The sequence below is a fragment of the Salvelinus fontinalis genome, unplaced genomic scaffold (genome assembly GCF_029448725.1).
Source record: "Salvelinus fontinalis isolate EN_2023a unplaced genomic scaffold, ASM2944872v1 scaffold_0056, whole genome shotgun sequence".
In the NCBI taxonomy this organism is placed as follows: Eukaryota; Metazoa; Chordata; class Actinopteri; order Salmoniformes; family Salmonidae; genus Salvelinus; species Salvelinus fontinalis.
This window is the reverse complement of record NW_026600265.1, coordinates 367797-389731: the sequence shown is the minus strand read 5'-3', so window position 1 is coordinate 389731 and position 21935 is coordinate 367797. Positions and strand designations below refer to the sequence as shown.

Here is a 21935-nt window from a genome sequence, read left to right as displayed (position 1 = left end):
CCTCTCCGTCTTTCTCTCCCCCTCTCTACCCGCTTTTCCTCTCTCTCCCTCTGTCTCCCTTTTTTACCCCCTCTCTTTTCTCTCCCATCTCTTCCTCTCGCTCTCTCTCCCTCTCTCTCCTCTCTCTCTTCTCCCCCCTCTCTCTCTCTCCTCTCTCTCTCTTCCTCTCTCTCTCTCCTCTCCTCTCTGCCCCCCCTCTCTCTCTCTCTAGATGATAAGGGGTGTCTGAGTATAGATGAGTTGTCTGTGGACACAGAGGATCTACTGAGCTTCTCCTACCAGGTGGCTAAGGGCATGGAGTACATCACCTCTAAGAATGTAAGGCTCTGAGGAATACACACACACACACACACACACACACACACACACACACACACACACACACACACACACACACACACACACACACACACACACACACACACACACACACACACACACACACACACACACACACAGTTGAAAGTGGTTTCTAGTTTGTCTGTAGAAATCTACAGTGCTGAGAGAAAGTCTGTGTCCCCTTCAGCCTTTTCTGTTTCTCTGTTTGACCTCTAAACATGTGATCAGATCTTCATCCTAACAATAGATCAACCTGATTTAAACACACAAACTATTGTAGTTTTTAACTCCTTCGTGGAGCAAATTGATCCGACATTCCAGTTCTTTGTGGGAACAAGTATGTGAATCTCTAGATTAATGAGTGTATGAAAGTAGTGAAACGTTTTGGTATTTGGTCCCATATTCCTTGCTATGCTATGACTACATCAAGCGGAACTTTACAAACTCTTTGGGTTCTGTTTGGGTTCTGTTTTGGGTTCTGTTTTGGGTTCTGTTTTGGGTTCTGTTTGGGTTCTGTTTTGGGTTCTGTTTGGGTTCTGTTTGGGTTCTGTTTTGGGTTCTGTTTTGGGTTCTGTTTTGGGTTCTGTTTGGGTTCTGTTTTTCCCAACCAGAACAGACTGGTGAATAATGTCTTGTGACATTTTCTTTTGAGGTAAGAATAAAACCTGTTTCTGAACGTTTTCTAAATGATTCCTGATAAGACCTGGATTAATAAGAAAAACCATGAATGAATCATGAATAATGATGAGAGAGAAGCTTACAGAGGCTACAACAAAACATGTTAACATGCTAACACGCTAACATGTAAACACGCTAACACTCTAACATGTTAACATGCTAACACGCTAACATGGTAATTCTCAAACATGCTAACATGGTAATATGCTAACATGCTAATGTGACAGTATAGCTTCCGTCCCTCTCCTCGCAACCTACCTGGGCTCGAACCAGGGACCCTTTGCACACATCAACAACAGCCACCCTCGAAGCATCGTACCCATCGCTCCACAAAAGCCGCAGCCCTTGGGTCTTAGAGCGAGTGACGTCACCGATTGAAACGCTATTAGCGCGCACCACGCTAACTAGCTAGCCATTTCACATCGGTTACACTAACACGCTAGCATGATAACACGCTCTCCCTTGTCATTGGTAATGGTGAGCCCATGTTAGCATGTTAGCATGTTTTGTTGTAGCCTCTGTAAGCGTCTCACTCCTCATCACCTTTTTAAGCTTGGAAAATCGACCCTTTCAGACAGATATTTTATTAAATCCTTAAACCCAGACTTGGACCACACACCATCTCCACTGAATAGCAGGCAGGGGAAGCAAAATAGTGATTGATTTGCGACGCTCGTAGTTAGCCACTGATTCTTTCCAAACCACTCATTGTTGAATTTGCGATTTTCTGACTTGTTGTGTCATTTTTATGTCCAATGACTGATCAGTACCGATCTGTTTTATCTACAATTTTCTCTTCATATGACAAAGGATTTGCTTGTATATTGATTCATGATACTTGTTTAGTTGCTAGCTTAGATTTTTAAAGTAACATGATCAGCCCAATCAAAGCTACGGTAGATACGACGTGATTTGACGTCATTTTATCTGTGGCCAATGACCTTGAGCCTTCTTGGACGGGCACTTCTAATGTAAATCTATGGCAGAACCCATCGGGGGCTTGAACTGCCTCGCTCTCCCTGTAGATTCTGTGGTGACATAGTGTCCCCATGAGTGACGGAACACTGAGCCAATCACATTGAACTGCCTAGCTCTCCCTGTAGATTCTGTGGTGACATAGTGTCCCCATGAGTGACGGAACACTGAGCCAATCACAGCCTTCGGGCACTTCTTTTTTTTTTTTTTTACCCCAATTTCCTGATATCCAATTACAGTCTTGTCCCATCGCTGCAACTCCCCTACGAACTCGAGAGAGAGCCTCCGAAACACAACCCCGCCAAGCCACACTGCTTCTCGAAACACCGACTGCTTAACCTGGAAGCCAGCCGCACCAATGTGTCAGAGGAAACACCATACAGCTGGCGACCGTGTCAGCGTGCACTGCACCCGGCCCGCCACAAGGAGACGCTAGAGCGCGATGGGACAAGGTCATCCCAGATGGCCAAACCCTCCCCTAACCCGAACAACGCTGGGCAAATTGTGCGCCCGCCTCATGGGTCTCCAGGTCGCGGCCGGCTGCGACACAGCCCGGGATCAAACCCGGATCTGTAGTGACACCTCTTGCACTGACCGCTGCGCCACTCGGGAGGCCCCGATTGGACGGGCACTTCTAATGTAAATCTATGGCAGCACCCAAGGGGGATTGAACTGCCTAGCTTTCCCTGTAGATTCTGCGGTGACTGTCCCCATGAGTGACGGAACACTGAGCCAATCACAGCGCAACTAGAGAAGATTACCAACCCCTACGCTCTGTATTTTGGCTGGCTGCCCCTCCACCACAGAAAGCGCTGAGCTAGGATGCAAACGCCCGCATTTTGGAGCTGCCTTGTTCAAGAAACAGTAGCGGTGCCTGAGTCAAATCACTGGGGAAGCCAGAAACAGTAGCGGTGCCTGAGTCAAATCACTGGGGAAGCCAGAAACAGTAGCGGTGCCTGAGTCAAATCACTGGGGAAGCCAGAAACAGTAGCGGTGCCTGAGTCAAATCACTGGGGAAGCCAGAAACAGTAGCGGTGCCTGAGTCAAATCACTGGGGAAGCCAGAAACAGTAGCGGTGCCTGAGTCAAATCACTGGGGAAGCCAGAAACAGTAGCGGTGCCTGAGTCAAATCACTGGGGAAGCCAGAAACAGTAGCGGTGCCTGAGTCAAATCACTGGGGAAGCCAGAAACAGTAGCGGTGCCTGAGTCAAATCACTGGGGAAGCCAGAAACAGTAGCGGTGCCTGAGTCAAATCACTGGGGAAGCCAGAAACAGTAGCGGTGCCTGAGTCAAATCACTGGGGAAGCCAGAAACAGTAGCGGTGCCTGAGTCAAATCACTGGGGAAGCCAGAAACAGTAGCGGTGCCTGAGTCAAATCACTGGGGAAGCCAGAAACAGTAGCGGTGCCTGAGTCAAATCACTGGGGAAGCCAGAAACAGTAGCGGTGCCTGAGTCAAATCACTGGGGAAGCCAGAAACAGTAGCGGTGCCTGAGTCAAATCACTGGGGAAGCCAGAAACAGTAGCGGTGCCTGAGTCAAATCACTGGGGAAGCCAGAAACTAAAAGCCATATAACAACCTGTGTGTTGTGATCATTACGTTGTTTGCTCTACAACCTGTTAGTTCATATGCCTTGACACAGTGATATACAGGCCTAAGGGCTGAGACAATAAGACACAGTGATATATAGGCCTAAGGGCTGAGACAATAAGACACAGTGATATACAGGCCTAAGGGCTGAGACAATAAGAAATTCAACCACACCTTTCTTACATCATAAAACCACAGAGCAAACTCTGTCAGGTGAATTCCACAAAACATATTACATGTAACAGACAGTTACATGACCTAAAGCAGGGTCAAGGTAATGTTTCTGACATTTTTGGACCATTAAACAACTATTGATGTAGAACCACAGAGAGTTACCGCAAGTCACAAAGAAAACAGGAGCTGCCTCCACTATTCCAGCACCAGTTCAACATCATCAAATCACCTCTGCTTAGTCTCATATAGTGACAACTAAAAGATACCAATAACTATTTAGTCCAATCAACGTAAGCTAAATATGATGTGGCTGTCCATGGTTCTGATTTCTGTGTGTGTGTGTGTGTGTGTGTGTGTGTGCAAGTAGAAAGATAATGTTGACTCACCCTACTTGTAGAGAAACACCAATGACATCCTTCTCTCGTTCATGTTGACAAAACGGTCTATCACTCTGTCATACAGTTGTCGTGTCTTTGACTATGCCAGATTAATTGCTATGACATGCTATTCTATAAAATAATTTCTCCGTAATTAATATTACCTGATTGAACTAATCATGTAAATATTAATTAACTAGAGAGGGAGATTGTCTCTGGGGCCTTACTGGATTCGTTGGAGGAACATTGTGTGTAGTAGACAGGATACTCAAAATTCCTTCCTAACCTGCGTTTAGCTGTTGCTAACTCAACAGCTAGGAGATATCACTTCTGTAGTGAATACGAGTTCAAAGTTCATACCATTCACAATCAAAGTCCATGCTGATGTTGGCTTAGTTCTGTAGTTATTATCTGAACCATTCTGACACCGGATCGTCATCCTGGTGTGCCCGGAACAGGATGTTATATTCTTGTCAATGGCTTTTATAGTGGAGGGAGAGGGGTGTGTCTGAAAAGTTTATAACCCATGCCTCTTCACAGGGGTGGACCACTGTGAGCAGAGGAACACTTATGAAAGTCCAGATCTCTCATTTGGAAGCTAAAATTACATTTCACCTCTTCACAAATAATGTCATATTCAAACATTTGAATTAAACAACAATTCCATGTGAATCCGATACCTCTGACGTTTAGACTTTCCACAGTAGAGTTTATGTCATTCTATCATTGATGAGAATGTGTCAGAGGGCAAACGAACTGACATAATATACCTTAAGTACCACCGCATATGTTCAGTTGGTCGGATTACCAGAATATAGTTAATTTCCCCCAACTTCTGATGTTACCCAGAATCTCTATGTTAACCAAGGGGTTTTCTTATGTCACATCAGTTATAGTAGGGAGAAGGAAAAGGGGGGAAAGAGGTATTTATGACTGTCATAAACCTACCCCCACTGCCAACGTCATGACACAGTATACGGTCTATCACTCTGTTATACAGTATACGGTCTATCACTCTGTCACACAGTACACGCTTTTCTTGTTTGTTGTCCTAGGCTACATGGCTAAAATGCTTGCTCGCTAGCCTAACTTCCTTTCATGGACAACGTTGGCTAGTTAACATTAGCCTTCTACATCTAGCTAACGTTACATATTGAACTTCCATTCATGGGCAACGTTAGCTAGTTTTACATTAGCCTTCTACATCTAGTTACATGTTGAACTTCTATCCTCTCAGGCCAGGGGCCCAACAATGTATGTATTAATGGTTGGATCATAATCGCCTTTATAATCATTAGTCAGTATGGAGAATTGAGTAAAACCACAAGTCCACATCCCCATCTCCATCCATGGCTAATTTAGGAAAGGGACCATTTTAACTAGCTAGCCACCACAAGACAACAACACAACGAGATGCAACAATTCAAGTTGTTTCTGTCAATGACGTATGAATGGGATCTGATGGGAGTGAAGCCAAATCCAAACTGGCTTCCCTTGACACTTTTTTTTGGTGTGCCAGGATTATTCACAGTTTAGCTCAACGCTGATTGACTATTATTTTATACTTTTCTTTTTATCAAAGGGAGGCCAAATGCTCGCTGGCTTCCGTTGCTTTCAATGCTACGGGCGGCAACGATGTCATACTCTTTTTGACCACACAGCATCAGATAGATTGCCTACACATAGAGAGACAGAGGGGCGCTGTTTCACTCACTCGGACGCTTTCTCCTGTGAGATACATTCAGCCTCTGGAGAGATGAAGGAAAAGGATGAAATACAGAGAGACGAAAAATACATTATTTTTTATTTTTATTTTGGTACGGCTTCCGTTGGCATGAATTCTGCCAAGAAAGAGACCATGTTTGTATGCGGCTTTTATTAACTAAAGGATTTGTTTATCTAATTTTTTTCACGTTGTTTGCAAACTGATATGTGACACGGAATAAAATGAAAAACAGGCAACTTTTTATGTTTTATTTTGTAGCAAAACAAAATGGGGCTCTGCACTGAATGACAGGTCTCCACTGAGTTAGAGACAGTTGTTGTTGCTGCTGTCTGTGTTTCTGTCTTCTATGTAGTTATTTCTGTATATGGCCTCCCGGGTGGCGCAGTGGTCTAGGGCACTGCATCGCAGTGCTAGCTGCGCCACCAGAGTCTCTGGGTTTCGCGCCCAGGCTGGGCTGGGTTCGCGCCCAGGCTCTGTCGCAGCCGGCCGCAACCGGGAGGTCCGTGGGGTGACGCACAATTGGCATAGCGTCGTCCGGGTTAGGGAGGGTTTGGCCGGTAGGGATATCCTTGTCTCAGTATGTAAAATGTAATAAAATGTATGCACTCTACTGTAAGTCGCTCTGGATAAGAGCGTCTGCTAAATGACTAAAAATGTAATGTAATGTAAAAATATGGTTGATTCTTTACTAAATTTGTGTGTGTGTGTGTGTGTGTGTGTGTGTGTGTGTGTGTGTGTGTGTGTGTGTGTGTGTGTGTGTGTGTGTGTGTGTGTGTGTATAGTGTATCCACAGAGACCTAGCAGCCAGGAACATTCTGCTGACTCAGGGTAGAGTAGCCAAGATCTGTGACTTCGGACTGGCCCGAGACATCACCACCGACTCTAACTACGTCCTCAGAGGCAATGTAAGTGTGTGTGAGAGTATTTTTGTTATAGAAAGAGTGTGAAATACAAGAAGGCTGCTCAGGTAAACAAGTAAAAACCAAGCATTGTAAAACAAAGGAATCTCAGAGGTAAAATGGCCGAACTATCCATGTTTACATATGTTTCCTTATCTTGAGAGTAGTCTCTGGACAATTACTGTCAAGGTAAGGAAACATCCAAATATGTAAAATCACTGAACTATCCCTTTAAAATGAATAGCCACTTCCTGTTTCACCCTGATTATGTGTTTCCTGTGTGTGCTGTCTGCCCTGATGATGCATTTCCTGTGTGTGTTGTCTCCCCTGATGATGCGTTTCCTGTGGGTGTTGTCTCCCCCTGATGATGCGTTTCCTGTGGGTGTTGTCTCCCCCTGATGATGCGTTTCCTGTGTGTTCCAGGCCCGTCTCCCAGTGAAGTGGATGTCTCCAGAGAGTATCTTTGACGGTGTTTACACCTTGGAGAGTGATGTCTGGTCATACGGTATCCTGCTCTGGGAAATATTCTCTTTAGGTAATGTACAGTACATAACTATAGTCACCTTGGACAGTGATGTCTGGTCACATGGTATCTATAGTCACCTTGGACAGTGATGTCTGGTCACATGGTAACTATAGTCACCTTGGAGAGTGATGTCTGGTCACATGGTAACTATAGTCACCTTGGACAGTGATGTCTGGTCACATGGTATCTATAGTTACCTTAGAGTGATGTCTGGTCACATGGTATCTATAGTTACCTTGGACAGTGATGTCTGGTCACATGGTAACTATAGTCACCTTGGACAGTGATGTCTGGTCACATGGTATCTATAGTCACCTTGGACAGTGATGTCTGGTCACATGGTAACTATAGTCACCTTGGACAGTGATGTCTGGTCACATGGTAACTATAGTCACCTTGGAGAGTGATGTCTGGTCACATGGTAACTATAGTCACCTTGGACAGTGATGTCTGGTCACATGGTAACTATAGTCACCTTGGACAGTGATGTCTGGTCACATGGTATCTATAGTTACCTTAGAGTGATGTCTGGTCACATGGTATCTATAGTTACCTTGTACAGTGATGTCTGGTCACATGGTAACTATAGTCACCTAGGAGAGTGATGTCTGGTCACATGGTAACTATAGTCACCTTGGAGAGTGATGTCTGGTCACATGGTAACTATAGTCACCTTGGAGAGATGTTGGCTTCACCTTTTCTGGGCTCCGTTATTTACATAACAAATAAGGAATACTCAAAATGTGCATATATAAAATTAAGATATTTTAATTAGAAGACAGCCGTAGACAGAAGTCAAAGATCAACATACAACTGATGTCTCTCCTGAGTTGTGAACAAAAGAAAGACAGCATCTTATATAGATCACACCTTATGGTGTCAGACCCTGCATGTGCAGCTAAAAGAACAAGTTATTCTCAACACAAGGTTTCTGAGAATCTGTCTCAGCAGTATGTAAATCTGCCCTGTTTCAGGGAAAAACAGATGCTGTCTCTCTGTGTCTCGCTGTCACCCTCAGTCCCTTTTCTCACCTTTTCTCACAGACGCGGGGCTGCAGGTTTTGGTAGAGAGCTAGACACAGACAGAGGCCTCAATATTCAGCTATATGGTAACTAGAGTCACCTTATAGAGTGATGTCTGGTCACATGGTAACTAGAGTCACCTTGGAGAGTGATGTCTGGTCACATGGTAACTAGAGTCACCTTGGAGAGTGATGTCTGGTCACATGGTAACTATAGTCACCTTGGAGAGTGATGTCTGGTCACATGGTAACTAGAGTCACCTTGGAGAGTGATGTCTGGTCACATGGTAACTATAGTCACCTTGGAGAGTGATGTCTGGTCACATGGTAACTATAGTCACCTTGGAGAGTGATGTCTGGTCACATGGTAACTAGAGTCACCTTGGAGAGTGATGTCTGGTCACATGGTAACTAGAGTCACCTTGGAGAGTGATGTCTGGTCACATGGTAACTAGAGTCACCTTGGAGAGTGATGTCTGGTCACATGGTAACTAGAGTCACCTTGGAGAGTGATGTCTGGTCACATGGTAACTAGAGTCACCTTGGAGAGTGATGTCTGGTCACATGGTAACTATAGTCACCTAGGAGAGTGATGTCTGGTCACATGGTAACTATAGTCACCTAGGAGAGTGATGTCTGGTCACATGGTAACTATAGTCACCTTGGAGAGTGATGTCTGGTCACATGGTAACTAGAGTCACCTAGGAGAGTGATGTCTGGTCACATGGTAACTATAGTCACCTTGGAGAGTGATGTCTGGTCACATGGTAACTAGAGTCACCTAGGAGAGTGATGTCTGCATAAGTATAATGGCACGTAAGCTAATTAATAACAACATAAACAGTGGTGGGGGTCTTTAGAAGACCCCCAAAATCAACTTTAACCCTTCAGAGTGATGTCTGGTCACATGGTAACTATAGTAACCTTGGATACAGTATATATACTCACACACACAAAGGCATGCAGGCACACACGCACACAAACATGTTTGGGGAATATACTAACTGTGTGTGTGTGTGTGTGTGTGTGTGTGTGTGTGTGTAGGCAGCAGTCCGTACCCTGGTATGCAGGTGGGCTCAGCGTTCTACAGGATGATCCAGGAAGGACACAGAATGAACAGACCTGAGGTGGCTCCCAGAGAAATGTAAGGAGTGTGTGTGATTTAGAAAAATATACTTACAATGTCTGAGATAGAGTATGTTGTTGTCCCACCTAGCGATTTTAAGATGAATACACTAACTGTCAGTCTCTCTGGATAAGAGAGTCTGCTAAATGACTCTCTACTGTCAGTCTCTCTGGATAAGAGAGTCTGCTAAATGACTCTCTACTGTCAGTCTCTCTGGATAAGAGAGTCTGCTAAATGACTCTCTACTGTCAGTCTCTCTGGATAAGAGAGTCTACTAAATGACTCCCTACTGTAAGTCTCTCTGGATAAGAGAGTCTGTTAAATGACTCTCTACTGTCAGTCTCTCTGGATAAGAGAGTCTGCTAAATGACTCACTACTGTAAGTCTCTCTGGATAAGATAGTCTGCTAAATGACTCCCTACTGTAAGTCTCTCTGGATAAGAGTCTGCTAAATGACTCACTGCTGTAAGTCTCTCTGGATAAGAGTCTGCTAAATGACTCACTACTGTAAGTCTCTCTGGATAAGAGAGTCTGCTAAATGACTCACTACTGTAAGTCTCTCTGGATAAGAGAGTCTGCTAAATGACTCCCTACTGTAAGTCTCTCTGGATAAGAGAGTCTGCTAAATGACTCCCTACTGTAAGTCTCTCTGGATAAGAGAGTCTGCTAAATGACTCACTACTGTCAGTCTCTATGGATTAGAGAGTCTGCTAAATGACTCCCTACTGTAAGTCTCTCTGGATAAGAGAGTCTGCTAAATGACTCACTACTGTCAGTCTCTATGGATTAGAGAGTCTGCTAAATGACTCCCTACTGTAAGTCTCTCTGGATAAGAGAGTCTGCTAAATGACTCACTACTGTAAGTCTCTCTGGATAAGAGTCTGCTAAATGACTAACATGTAAATGTATGATTTGTGCTTGTTTTGTGACCCCTGTATCTCTTCTCTCTCTGTGTAGTTATGACATGATGTTGTCTTGCTGGAGTGAGGACCCTCTGAAGAGACCTTCCTTTAGGAAACTAGTCGAGAGGACTGAACTAATGCTGTCAGAACACACCAAGAACGTACGTGCTGGATCGGTTCAGCAGTGTTTGTTGAAATGCAGCTTGAATTATCAATATATGTCAATTAAAGTTGTATCGAATTGAAATGGAATCAATAACTTATGGAATAATTATTTTACCAACTACTGCCAGAAAAAAAGAAGAATGTAGGTTCATAAATACATGAATAGTTTTTAAATATATATATTTGTTTAGCTTTATATGGATTTATCGATCTACATTTACGTATTAATATAAATGTTCAAATCCTCAATTGTATATTTTGGAATATTTCTGTAGTGGTTAATGTAACATGCCTAAGTTCTGTGTTGATGTTTGTCTGTGTGTGTTTGTGTTGTGCTGGTGTGTGTGTGTGTGTGTGTTGTTTGTTGATGTGTGTTGTGTGTTGATGTGTGTGTGTGCAGGTGTACCTGAACCTGAGCTATGGAGTCGTTCCTCCAGACCAGCAGAGGGCAGCGTCTCACAGACTGAGCTCAGTGAGCAGCACTACGGCCCCGACACAACCACTACTGCTGAATACTGCTGATGTGTTTCTGGACTACGACACTGTCTGAATAATGGACACACACACACACACACCTACCTACTCAGCACCGCCAATGTCTTTCTGGACTATACACACACACACACACACACACACACACACACACACACACACACACACACACACACACACACCTACTCAGCACCGCCAATGTCTTTCTGGACTATACACACACACACACACACACACCCCATCCCCTCACCCACTCTGTATCTCAGTGTATTGGACTCCATTTCCCTGTATTGATCGGTCTGTGATGTATTTCATGTAGTATGTAACCTTTATTTAACTAGGGCAAGTCAGTTAAGAACAAATTCTTATTTACAATGACGGCCTACCCCGGTTGATGCTGGGCCAATTGTGCGCCGCCGTATGGGACTCCCGATCACGGCCGGTTGTGATACAGCCCGGGATTGAACCAGGGTCTGTAGTGATGCCTCTAGCACTGAGATGCAGTGCCTTAAGACCGCTGCGCCACTCGGTAGCATGTAGCATGTAGCATGTAGCTTGTCGTCCATAGACGTTAGTGCTACGGTCAGTAACCAGCCTGAGACTCCATTGTGTGTTGTCTCCCCCGATGATGTATTTCCTGTGTGTCTCCATCATTTGTTTTGAAATGTTATTTAACCTTTACGTTGACAGGGAGTCAGTGCTGAGACCAAGGTCTCTTTTCCAGATGAACCCTGTATAACACCACAATACACAATAAACACATTAACCTACACATTCATATACACATTATTACACAAAGAAATACACAAATAGACAAATCACAATCATAAAAATCATATTCTTCAGTGAAAAGGTCTAACAACTGTCTGAAATGCCCTAGAGGCACCAATTCCTCCAATTTTAAAGTGTATTATAGATCCTTCTATATGTAAACTGAAAGCCAAATTAAAGGCTGATTTACCTAAAAGTCTCTAGACACCAAAGAGAGTCTCCAAAGTTGAACGGGTTTGATAACTTGTCATTTTAAAATCTTAACGGCGATGCTCGGTAAGTCAAAAAGAAAGTCATAGATGTGATGTACGTTACTTTAAAAAGAGGTCCGGCCAACGTTTTGGTTCAGAATACAGTGACGAGTAATAAAACGGTCTCCTGTTTATAAAAACGACACCCAGGGGTTTAAGACTAGAGGGAGCTGCACTTTGATAAATACTATCACCATAATCAACTACAGGGTGAAAGGTTGACGACACAATCTGCTTCCTGCTAGACCAGAGAGAGAAATCATCTGTTTACGTCAAAAAGAGCCCACTTTAAATCATAGTTTCTTAAACCAGCTCAGTCGTACGTTTATAAAAAATAAAAACTGATAAATCATTGTAAATCCAAAAGAGTATTTGTATACAAGGCCTCGTCCATCTGAGACAATCTTGCGAGAACTTGAAAATAACAAGTATTTAGATTTGCCTGTACTAAACATGAGTTTTAAAATCAGTAAGGGCTTCCTGAACAACTGCAAACTCGTCCTGTAGCTTTGTCACAGCCATGGCAGCAGTTGGGGGAATTGTATATAATGGTGTCACATAGAGGAAATGTAAACAGATTGACCAATAGCATTTATATAAATAGTGAATAGAACAGGTCCTAGTATCGACCCTTGCGGAACACCTTTATGTACAAAAAAAAAAAAAAAAGCCCCATCAATCACGATGGCATGAATTCTGTCACTAAGAAACCATTAACAGGCGTCAGAGCTCAGGCCTTACCGAGGACAACTTATTCAATTCAATTCAATAGCATGATCAAAGTCTACAAACAAAACAGCACATTTCAGTGTCTAAAGCATTAACAACGATCGTTAATACTGAAGTGGTTACTGTAATAGTGCTATGCCCCAGGCCTAAACCCTGATTGGATGCCCAGGCCTAAACCCTGATTGGATGTCCAGGCCTAAATCCTGATTGGATGTCCAGGCCTAAACCCTGATTGGATGCCCAGGCCTAAACCCTGATTGGATGTCCAGGCCTAAACCCTGATTGGATGTCCAGGCCTAAACCCTGATTGGATACCCAGGCCTAAACCCTGATTGGATGTCCAGGCCTAAACCCTGATTGGATGCCCAGGCCTAAACCCTGATTGGATGCCCAGGCCTAAACCCTGATTGGATGCCCAGGCCTAAACCCTGATTGGATGCCCAGGCCTAAACCCTGGCCTAAACCCTGATTGGATACCCATGCCTAAACCCTGATTGGATGCCCAGGCCTAAACCCAGCATGTAGTAGATATACAGCATGTATATCTACTAACACAGCTGTTAGTTTAAACAACCAATACGCTATAGTCTGACTGACACATCTATACAGCATGTATATCTACTAACACAGCTGTTCATATACAGAATACACTATCATCATCAGAACATTTCCCAGGACATAGACATATCTGATATGGGCAGAAAGCTTCAATTCCTGGCCATTATGTAAGCCATTATGTAGGCCTACCATAGAGATAGATAGAGATCTCTAGATGAATAGATGGCATGCTATGCTGTCACAGATACAAACATGAGATCTCTGTCCATCTCTATGAGGCCTACTGACAACTGTCTGTATCTTACCTTGGTAAAGGACCATCTATTATTTTGGAGAAGCCATAGAGTAGATGTTCTCTGGTGTCTAGGCTAGAGACAGGTTGTAAGAGTAGATGTTGTCTTTGGTAGAGAACTATACAGCCCTCTGATAGGCCCAACTATATACAGCCCTCTGATAGGCCCAACTATATACAGCCCTCTGATAGGCCCAACTATATACAGCCCTCTGATAGGCCCAACTATATACAGCCCTCTGATAGGCCCAACTATATACAGCCCTCTGATAGGCCCAACTATATACAGCCCTCTGATAGGCCCAACTATATACAGCCCTCTGATAGGCCCAACTATATACAGCCCTCTGATAGGCCCAACTATATACAGCCCTCTGATAGGCCCAACTATATACAGCCCTCTGATAGGCCCAACTATATACAGCCCTCTGATAGGCCCAACTATATACAGCCCTCTGATAGGCCCAACTATATACAGCCCTCTGATAGGCCCAACTATATACAGCCCTCTGATAGGCCCAACTATATTCAGCCCTCTGATAGGCCCAACTATATTCAGCCCTCTGATAGGCCCAACTATATTCAGCCCTCTGATAGGCTTGTGGATCATTTCCAATTGGGGGAACTCAGTCGGTGTCTCAACTTACTGTTGAGAGTTCAAATGGTAGAATACATAAGGTGCAATGTGTTTGTGCATCAGCAGTTTTAGTCTTGTTGTCTCAGTCACTGACAGTCACTCAATTAGCCCATGTCTGCAACAAACAAACAAAAAATACGATTGGTAAATGAGTCTAGCCAGCTATCTAAACTTGTAGTAATTATGGTCTCATTACCGACCGGGGGCCCCCCATTAATTTTGATTGTCACTCTCACTCAGATATTATATTTAAAAAACTGCAAATATTTCTCTCCACCCTATGGCAAACTGTGTGGAATTGCAAGAGGTATATGATGTTTAATTTTATGAACGTGGGAACACAGACCAGTGAGCCACTGCAGCCCCTCATGATGAGGTCAGATTTGTAGTGAATACATAGAACCAGGATAGGCTCTGTCTGGGAAACATAGAACCAGGATAGGCTCTGTCTGGGAAACATAGAACCAGGATAGGATCTGTCTGGGAAACATAGAACCAGGATAGGCTCTGTCTGGGAAACATAGAACCAGGATAGGCTCTGTCTGGGAAACATAGAACCAGGATAGGCTCTGTCTGGGAAACATAGAACCAGGATAGGATCTGTCTGGGAAACATAGAACCAGGATAGGCTCTGTCTGGGAAACATAGAACCAGGATAGGCTCTGTCTGGGAAACATAGAACCAGGATAGGCTCTGTCTGGGAAACATAGAACCAGGATAGGCTCTGTCTGGGAAACATAGAACCAGGATAGGCTCTGTCTGGGAAACATAGAACCAGGATCTGTTTGGGAAACGTAGAACCAGGAGAGGCTCTGTCTGGGAAACATAGAACCAGGAGAGGCTCTGTCTGGGAAACATAGAACCGGGAGAGGCTCTGTCTGGGAAACATAGAACCAGGATCTGTTTGGGAAACGTAGAACCAGGATAGGCTCTGTCTGGGAAACATAGAACCAGGAGAGGCTCTGTCTGGGAAACATAGAACCGGGAGAGGCTCTGTCTGGGAAACATAGAACCGGGAGAGACTCTGTCTGGGAAACATAAAACCGGGATAAGCTCTGTCTGGGAAACATAGAACCAGGATAGGCTCTGTCTGGGAAACATAAAACCAGGATAGGCTCTGTCTGGGAAACATAGAACCAGGATCTGTTTGGGAAACGTAGAACCAGGAGAGGCTCTGTCTGGGAAACATAGAACCAGGATAGGCTCTGTCTGGGAAACATAAAACCAGGATAGGCTCTGTCTGGGAAACATAGAACCGGGATAGGCTCTGTCTGGGAAACATAAAACCGGGATAGGCTCTGTCTGGGAAACATAGAACCGGGATAGGCTCTGTCTGGGAAACATAAAACCGGGATAGGCTCTGTCTGGGAAACATAGAACCAGGATAGGCTGTCTGGGAAACATAGAACCAGGATCTGTTTGAGAAACGTAGAACCAGGAGAGGCTCTGTCTGGGAAACATAGAACCGGGAGAGGCTCTGTCTGGGAAACATAGAACCGGGAGAGGCTCTGTCTGGGAAACATAGAACCGGGAGAGGCTCTGTCTGGGAAACATAGAACCGGGAGAGGCTCTGTCTGGGAAACATAGAACCGGGAGAGGCTCTGTCTGGGAAACATAGAACCGGGAGAGGCTCTGTCTGGGAAACATAGAACCGGGAGAGGCTCTGTCTGGGAAACATAGAACCGGGAGAGGCTCTGTCTGGGAAACATAGAACCGGGAGAGGCTCTGTCTGGGAAACAGAACCGGGAGAGGCTCTGTCTGGGAAACATAGAACCGGGAGAGGCTCTGTCTGGGAAACATAGAACCGGGAGAGGCTCTGTCTGGGAAACATAGAACCAGGATAGGCTGTCTGGGAAACATAGACCCGGGATAGGCTCTGTCTGGGAAACATAGAACCGGGATATTCTCTGTCTGGGAAACATAGAACCGGGAGAGGCTCTGTCTGGGAAACATAGAACCGGGATAGGCTGTCTGGGAAACATAGACCCGGGATAGGCTCTGTCTGGGAAACATAGAACCGGGATATTCTCTGTCTGGGAAACATAGAACCGGGAGAGGCTCTGTCTGGGAAACATAGAACCGGGAGAGGCTCTGTCTGGGAAACATAGAACCGGGATAGGCTCTGTCTGGGAAACATAGAACCGGGAGAGGCTCTGTCTGGGAAACATAGAACCGGGAGAGGCTCTGTCTGGGAAACATAGAACCGGGAGAGGCTCTGTCTGGGAAACATAGAACCGGGAGAGGCTCTGTCTGGGAAACATAGAACCGGGATAGGCTCTGTCTGGGAAACATAGAACCGGGAGAGGCTGTCTGGGAAACATAGAACCGGGAGAGGCTCTGTCTGGGAAACATAGAACCGGGATATGCTCTCTCTGGGAAACATAGAACCGGGAGAGGCTCTGTCTGGGAAACATAGAACCGGGATAGGCTCTGTCTGGGAAACATAGAACCGGGATAGGCTCTGTCTGGAAAACATAGAACCGGGAGAGGCTCTGTCTGGGAAACATAGAACCGGGATAGGCTCTGTCTGGGAAACATAGAACCGGGATAGGCTCTGTCTGGGAAACATAGAACCGGGATAGGCTCTGTCTGGGAAACATAGAACCGGGATAGGCTCTGTCTGGGAAACATAGAACTGGGAGAGGCTCTCTCCGGAAACCAACTCTTCATGTGTAAATACATCATTAACTTTAGCTTTATGCGCTTTTAGGGTTTGTTTTATGTTAATAGTATGTGTGTGCGTTGGTTTTTACTAACACTTTTAGGCAGAGAATTTTATGTGATGAATGATGCCATGTAAAAACGTGCTTCTTCTGTAACGGGACCTAGAATGGTTTGGAGGCTGAGGATGTTTTGATACAGTTGGTTGACTTGTAATAAAGAAAGTACTGGAACTATGGTGTGTGTGTCAGGTGTGTGTGTTATGGTATGGTGTGTGTCAGTTGTGTGTGTTGTGTTATGGTATGGTGTGTGTGTTGTGATATGGTGTGTGTTGTGGTATGGTGTGTGTTGTGTATTGGTGTGTGTGTGTGTGTGTTGTGGTGGTGGTATGGTGTGTGTGTGTGTGTGTGTTGTGGTATGGTGTGTGTGTGCGTGTTGTGGTATGGTGTGTGTGTGCGTGTGTGTTGTGGTATGGTGTGTGTGTGCGTGTTGTGGTATGGTGTGTGTGTGTGTGTACACCTGGGTCTCCTCAGGACATACAGTCAGGTCAGGTACAGACAGTGTTCCAGTGAAGGCCGTCACTGCTCCTGTAAAGGAAGCCTTGAACAAAATGACAACAAACACACACAACCAACAATAAATACATTTGTAAATCGGGTTTTATTTTCATATTGACCGAGGGAGAAAGGGAGGAGGGTTTAGAATACAGGAAACACTATGTTTCCATGTTGCTTTGGGCGAGAGGGAGAACACAGCTGGTGACAGGAAGAGGAGATGCACGCCATTTACACTGCTGGACGTCACCTGGTAAGTGTACAGTAAACTAGTTGGGGTTACCTGGTAAGTGTACAGTAAACTAGTTGGGGTTACCTGATAAGTGTACAGTAAACTAGTTGGGGTTACCTGGTAAGTGTACAGTAAACTAGTTGGGGTTACCTGGTAAGTGTACAGTAAACTAGTTGGGGTTACCTGGTAAGTGTACAGTAAACTAGTTGGGGTTACCTGATAAGTGTACAGTAAACTAGTTGGGACTACCTGGTAAGTGTACAGTAAACTAGTTGGGACTACCTGGTAAGTGTACAGTAAACTAGTTGGGGTTACCTGGTAAGTGTACATTAAAACTAGTTGGGGTTACCTGGTAAGTGTACATTAAAACTAGTTGGGGTTACCTGGTAAGTGTACATCAAAACTAGTTGGGGTTACCTGGTAAGTGTACAGTAAACTAGTTGGGGTTACCTGGTAAGTGTACATTAAAACTAGTTGGGGTTACCTGGTAAGTGTACATTAAAACTAGTTGGGGTTACCTGATAAGTGTACAGTAAACTAGTTGGGACTACCTGGTAAGTGTACAGTAAACTAGTTGGGACTACCTGGTAAGTGTACAGTAAACTAGTTGGGGTTACCTGGTAAGTGTACATTCAACTAGTTGAAATTACCTGGTAAGTGTACATTAAAACTAGTTGGGGTTACCTGGTAAGTGTACATTAAAACTAGTTGGGGTTACCTGGTAAGTGTACATCAAAACTAGTTGGGGTTACCTGGTAAGTGTACATTAAAACTAGTTGGGATTACCTGGTAAGTGTACATTAAACCTAGTTGGGGTTACCTGGTAAGTGTACATTAAAACTAGTTGGGGTTACCTGGTAAGTGTACATTAAAACTAGTTGGGGTTACCTGGTAAGTGTACATTAAAACTAGTTGGGGTTACCTGGTAAGTGTACATTAAACCTAGTTGGGGTTACCTGGTAAGTGTATATTAAAGCTAGTTGGGGTTACCTGGTAAGTAAGGTTTCTAAGCTGGTTTTTAACCAGTAAACTAGCAGGGTTTCTGGTGAAATAACAGTTGGGCTTCAGTCTTCAATAGTATTCACATGAATAATACATAACGTCCCATTTCCTGTAGTCACCTGACCCGTTTCTGGTGTCTGTTTTCAAAACAAATCCAGCATGTCCGCGATGCAGGTAAAGAACCACCGTTCAGGTCCAACATTCAGAACATTCCAAACAGAACTGCTCAGAACAACGGAAGCATAGAATCAGAACATAGAATTTCAGAACTTGATTCTCATACCTTTTTAAATGTAACCTTTATTTAACTAGGCAAGTCAGTTAAGAACAAATTCTTATTTTCAATGACAGCCTACCGGGGAACAGAGGGTTAACTGCCTTGTTCAGGGGAACAGTGGGTTAACTGCCTTGTTCAGGGGAACAGTGGGTTAACTGCCTTGTTCAGGGGCAGAACGACAGATTTGTACCTTGTCATCTCGTGGGATTTGAACTTGCAACCTTTCGGTTACTAGTCCAACGCTCTAACCACTAGGCTACGCTGCCGCCCCACTATACATTTACATTTACATTTAAGTCATTTAGCAGACGCTCTTATCCAGAGCGACTTACAACCACTTCATTACACAGCCTGTTTCTCTTCTACAGCAGAATGGCTACGTCCCACCCTATTCCCTATATATTGCACTACTTTAGACCAGCTCTGGACAAGTGCACTATATAGGGAATAGGGTGTATTTTGGGACACAGTCAAACAGGGTACCTACGTTAAGTCTTTCCGGTACATTCTCTGGGCTGGGTGTATATCAGTGATGTGGAAACACTACAACAGTTTAACAGGTGCATTTTTTCAGCAATGAAAAACTCACAAAACACAAAAACTAAGAGGACCTGAATTTGCTGAGGGATGTGTGTCAAAAGGGTTGTGGTGTCAAAGTGTGTGTGTGTGTGTGTGTGTGTGTGTGTGTGTGTGTGTGTGTGTGTGTGAGACACACACTTTGTCATAGCTTCATAGGTAATGGATTCCCCATGAAGCCACCCGTCAGTCTAAGCATTAATACCTTGGTGTGTGTAATCCACAGGACCACAGTGGAAGTGGTTGTGACACAACGCTCAGTCTCACACTAACATGTATTCACGTAGGGCTGCATCTCTCTCTCTCTCTCATCATCACCGGCACAAACACACAGGAAGATTCTAGAATATTCACTGGTCGTCATCGTTACTGCAACGCATGAACTGATTTGCTGTTCCCGTGTGATACAGGAAGTAGAACAAAACGAAGAGGAGAAATGACCAAATGCATGCGCACACTTTCTCCCTCTCCACTCTGCTCCAAGACAAAAACAAAATCACAGACAATCTGGGAAGTCCTTTTTCCAAACAACACATTCCTCCTGTCCAAGGCTTTTACTGTTAGATCTGGCTTCACTGTTACATTACTACTGACCGAACGACTGACCAGACCTGGGTCAAATATCAACTGACTGACTACTGACCAGACCTGGGCCAAATATCAACTGACCAGACCTGGGTCAAATATCAACTGACTACTGACCAGACCTGGGTCAAATATCAACTGACTACTGACCAGACCTGGGTCAAATATCAACTGACTACTGACCAGACCTGGGTCAAATATCAACTGACTACTGACCAGACCTGTGTCAAATATCAACTGACTGACTACTGACCAGACCTGGGTCAAATATCAACTGACTACTGACCAGACCTGGGCCAAATATCAACTGACTACTGACCAGACCTGGGCCAAATATCAACTGACTACTGACCAGACCTGGGTCAAATATCAACTGACTACTGACCAGACCTGGGCCAAATATCAACTGACTACTGACCAGACCTGGGCCAAATATCAACTGACTACTGACCAGACCTGGGCCAAATATCAACTGACTACTGACCAGACCTGGGTCAAATATCAACTGACTACTGACCAGACCTGTGTCAAATATCAACTGACTACTGACCAGACCTGGGTCAAATATCAACTGACTACTGACCAGACCTGGGTCAAATATCAACTGACTACTGACCAGACCTGGGCCAAATATCAACTGACTACTGACCAGACCTGGGCCAAATATCAACTGACCAGACCTGGGTCAAATATCAACTGACTACTGACCAGACCTGGGTCAAATATCAACTGACTACTGACCAGACCTGGGTCAAATATCAACTGACTACTGACCAGACCTGGGTCAAATATCAACTGACTACTGACCAGACCTGTGTCAAATATCAACTGACTACTGACCAGACCTGGGCCAAATATCAACTGACCAGACCTGGGTCAAATATCAACTGACTGACTACTGACCAGACCTGGGTCAAATATCAACTGACTACTGACCAGACCTGGGCCAAATATCAACTGACTGACAAGACCATTGCTAACTCTTTACATTTCCGTGACGTAAAATGTGATTTGTTTTTCATGAGTGTATTTGTTGATTCGTCCCTAATATCCAGAAAAGCAACGCCCCAGAAGAATGGTTTGTTATTATCGGTAATTTCCCATCTCCTCCTGACAGACATGTGACGTGTTCTGTCTGGCCTGGAGAGACTGAGCATGTGCAGATGTCAGGTTATGATTGGGCCCCATGTGAGGCCTGTGTATACTGGAACAGATAGATGCATGTCTGTTGAGTCCTTGGCCCATTCTCCAATGACACCCTAGTCCTAATGTAGTGCACTACTTTAGACCAGAGCCCTATGGCACCCTATTCCCTATATAGTGCACTACTTTAGACCAGAGCCCTATGGCACCCTATTCCCTATATAGTGCACTTTTTTAGACCAGAGCCAATAGGAGAGTAGGGTCCCATTTGGGACACAGAGGTTTTATTCCTGAGGGGAGACCATTCAGCAAATTGTGGATCCTTGAATAAGGAAGTTAGTATAAGACACAGGGGGAAACCCACACAATGTAAACACACACATAATGTAAACACACACACACACACACACACACACACACACACACACACACACACACACACAATGTCTGGAGGTAAACGCATGGACAAGAACACACACTCGCATACTCTCACACACACACACATTCAGATTCAAAACAGCTAGGTCTGTAATTTACTGTGTTAGACCTCATTAAGGGCTATAATATATACTGTCTGTAGGTCTGTAATTTACTGTGTTAGACCTCATTAAGGGCTATAATATATACTGTCTGTAGGTCTGTAATTTACTGTGTTAGACCTCATTAAGTGCTATAATA

At 44.5% G+C, this 21935-nt stretch overlaps 1 protein-coding gene and 1 long non-coding RNA gene across 2 annotated transcripts in view; one reads left to right on the top strand and one right to left on the bottom strand.

The window, feature by feature from the left end:
* LOC129842592 (mast/stem cell growth factor receptor kita-like) overlaps nucleotides 1-17121 on the top strand; it is a 66623-nt gene extending 49502 nt beyond the window's left edge. The window contains exons 16-21 of the mRNA XM_055911221.1: nucleotides 212-318; nucleotides 6641-6763; nucleotides 7181-7292; nucleotides 9349-9448; nucleotides 10388-10493; nucleotides 10898-17121. Of these exons, the coding sequence (XP_055767196.1) occupies nucleotides 212-318; nucleotides 6641-6763; nucleotides 7181-7292; nucleotides 9349-9448; nucleotides 10388-10493; nucleotides 10898-11047 (698 nt within the window). The 3' untranslated portion in view covers nucleotides 11048-17121. The remainder of the gene's footprint in view (nucleotides 1-211; nucleotides 319-6640; nucleotides 6764-7180; nucleotides 7293-9348; nucleotides 9449-10387; nucleotides 10494-10897) is intronic.
* Nucleotides 17122-17529: 408 nt separating this feature from the next.
* On the bottom strand, nucleotides 17530-20399 carry LOC129842595 (uncharacterized). The gene is made up of 2 exons (XR_008757639.1): nucleotides 18193-20399; nucleotides 17530-18124 (listed from the first exon to the last, which is right to left on the bottom strand). It is a non-coding gene; the product is annotated as an uncharacterized LOC129842595 (long non-coding RNA).
* Nucleotides 20400-21935: the final 1536 nt, after the last annotated feature.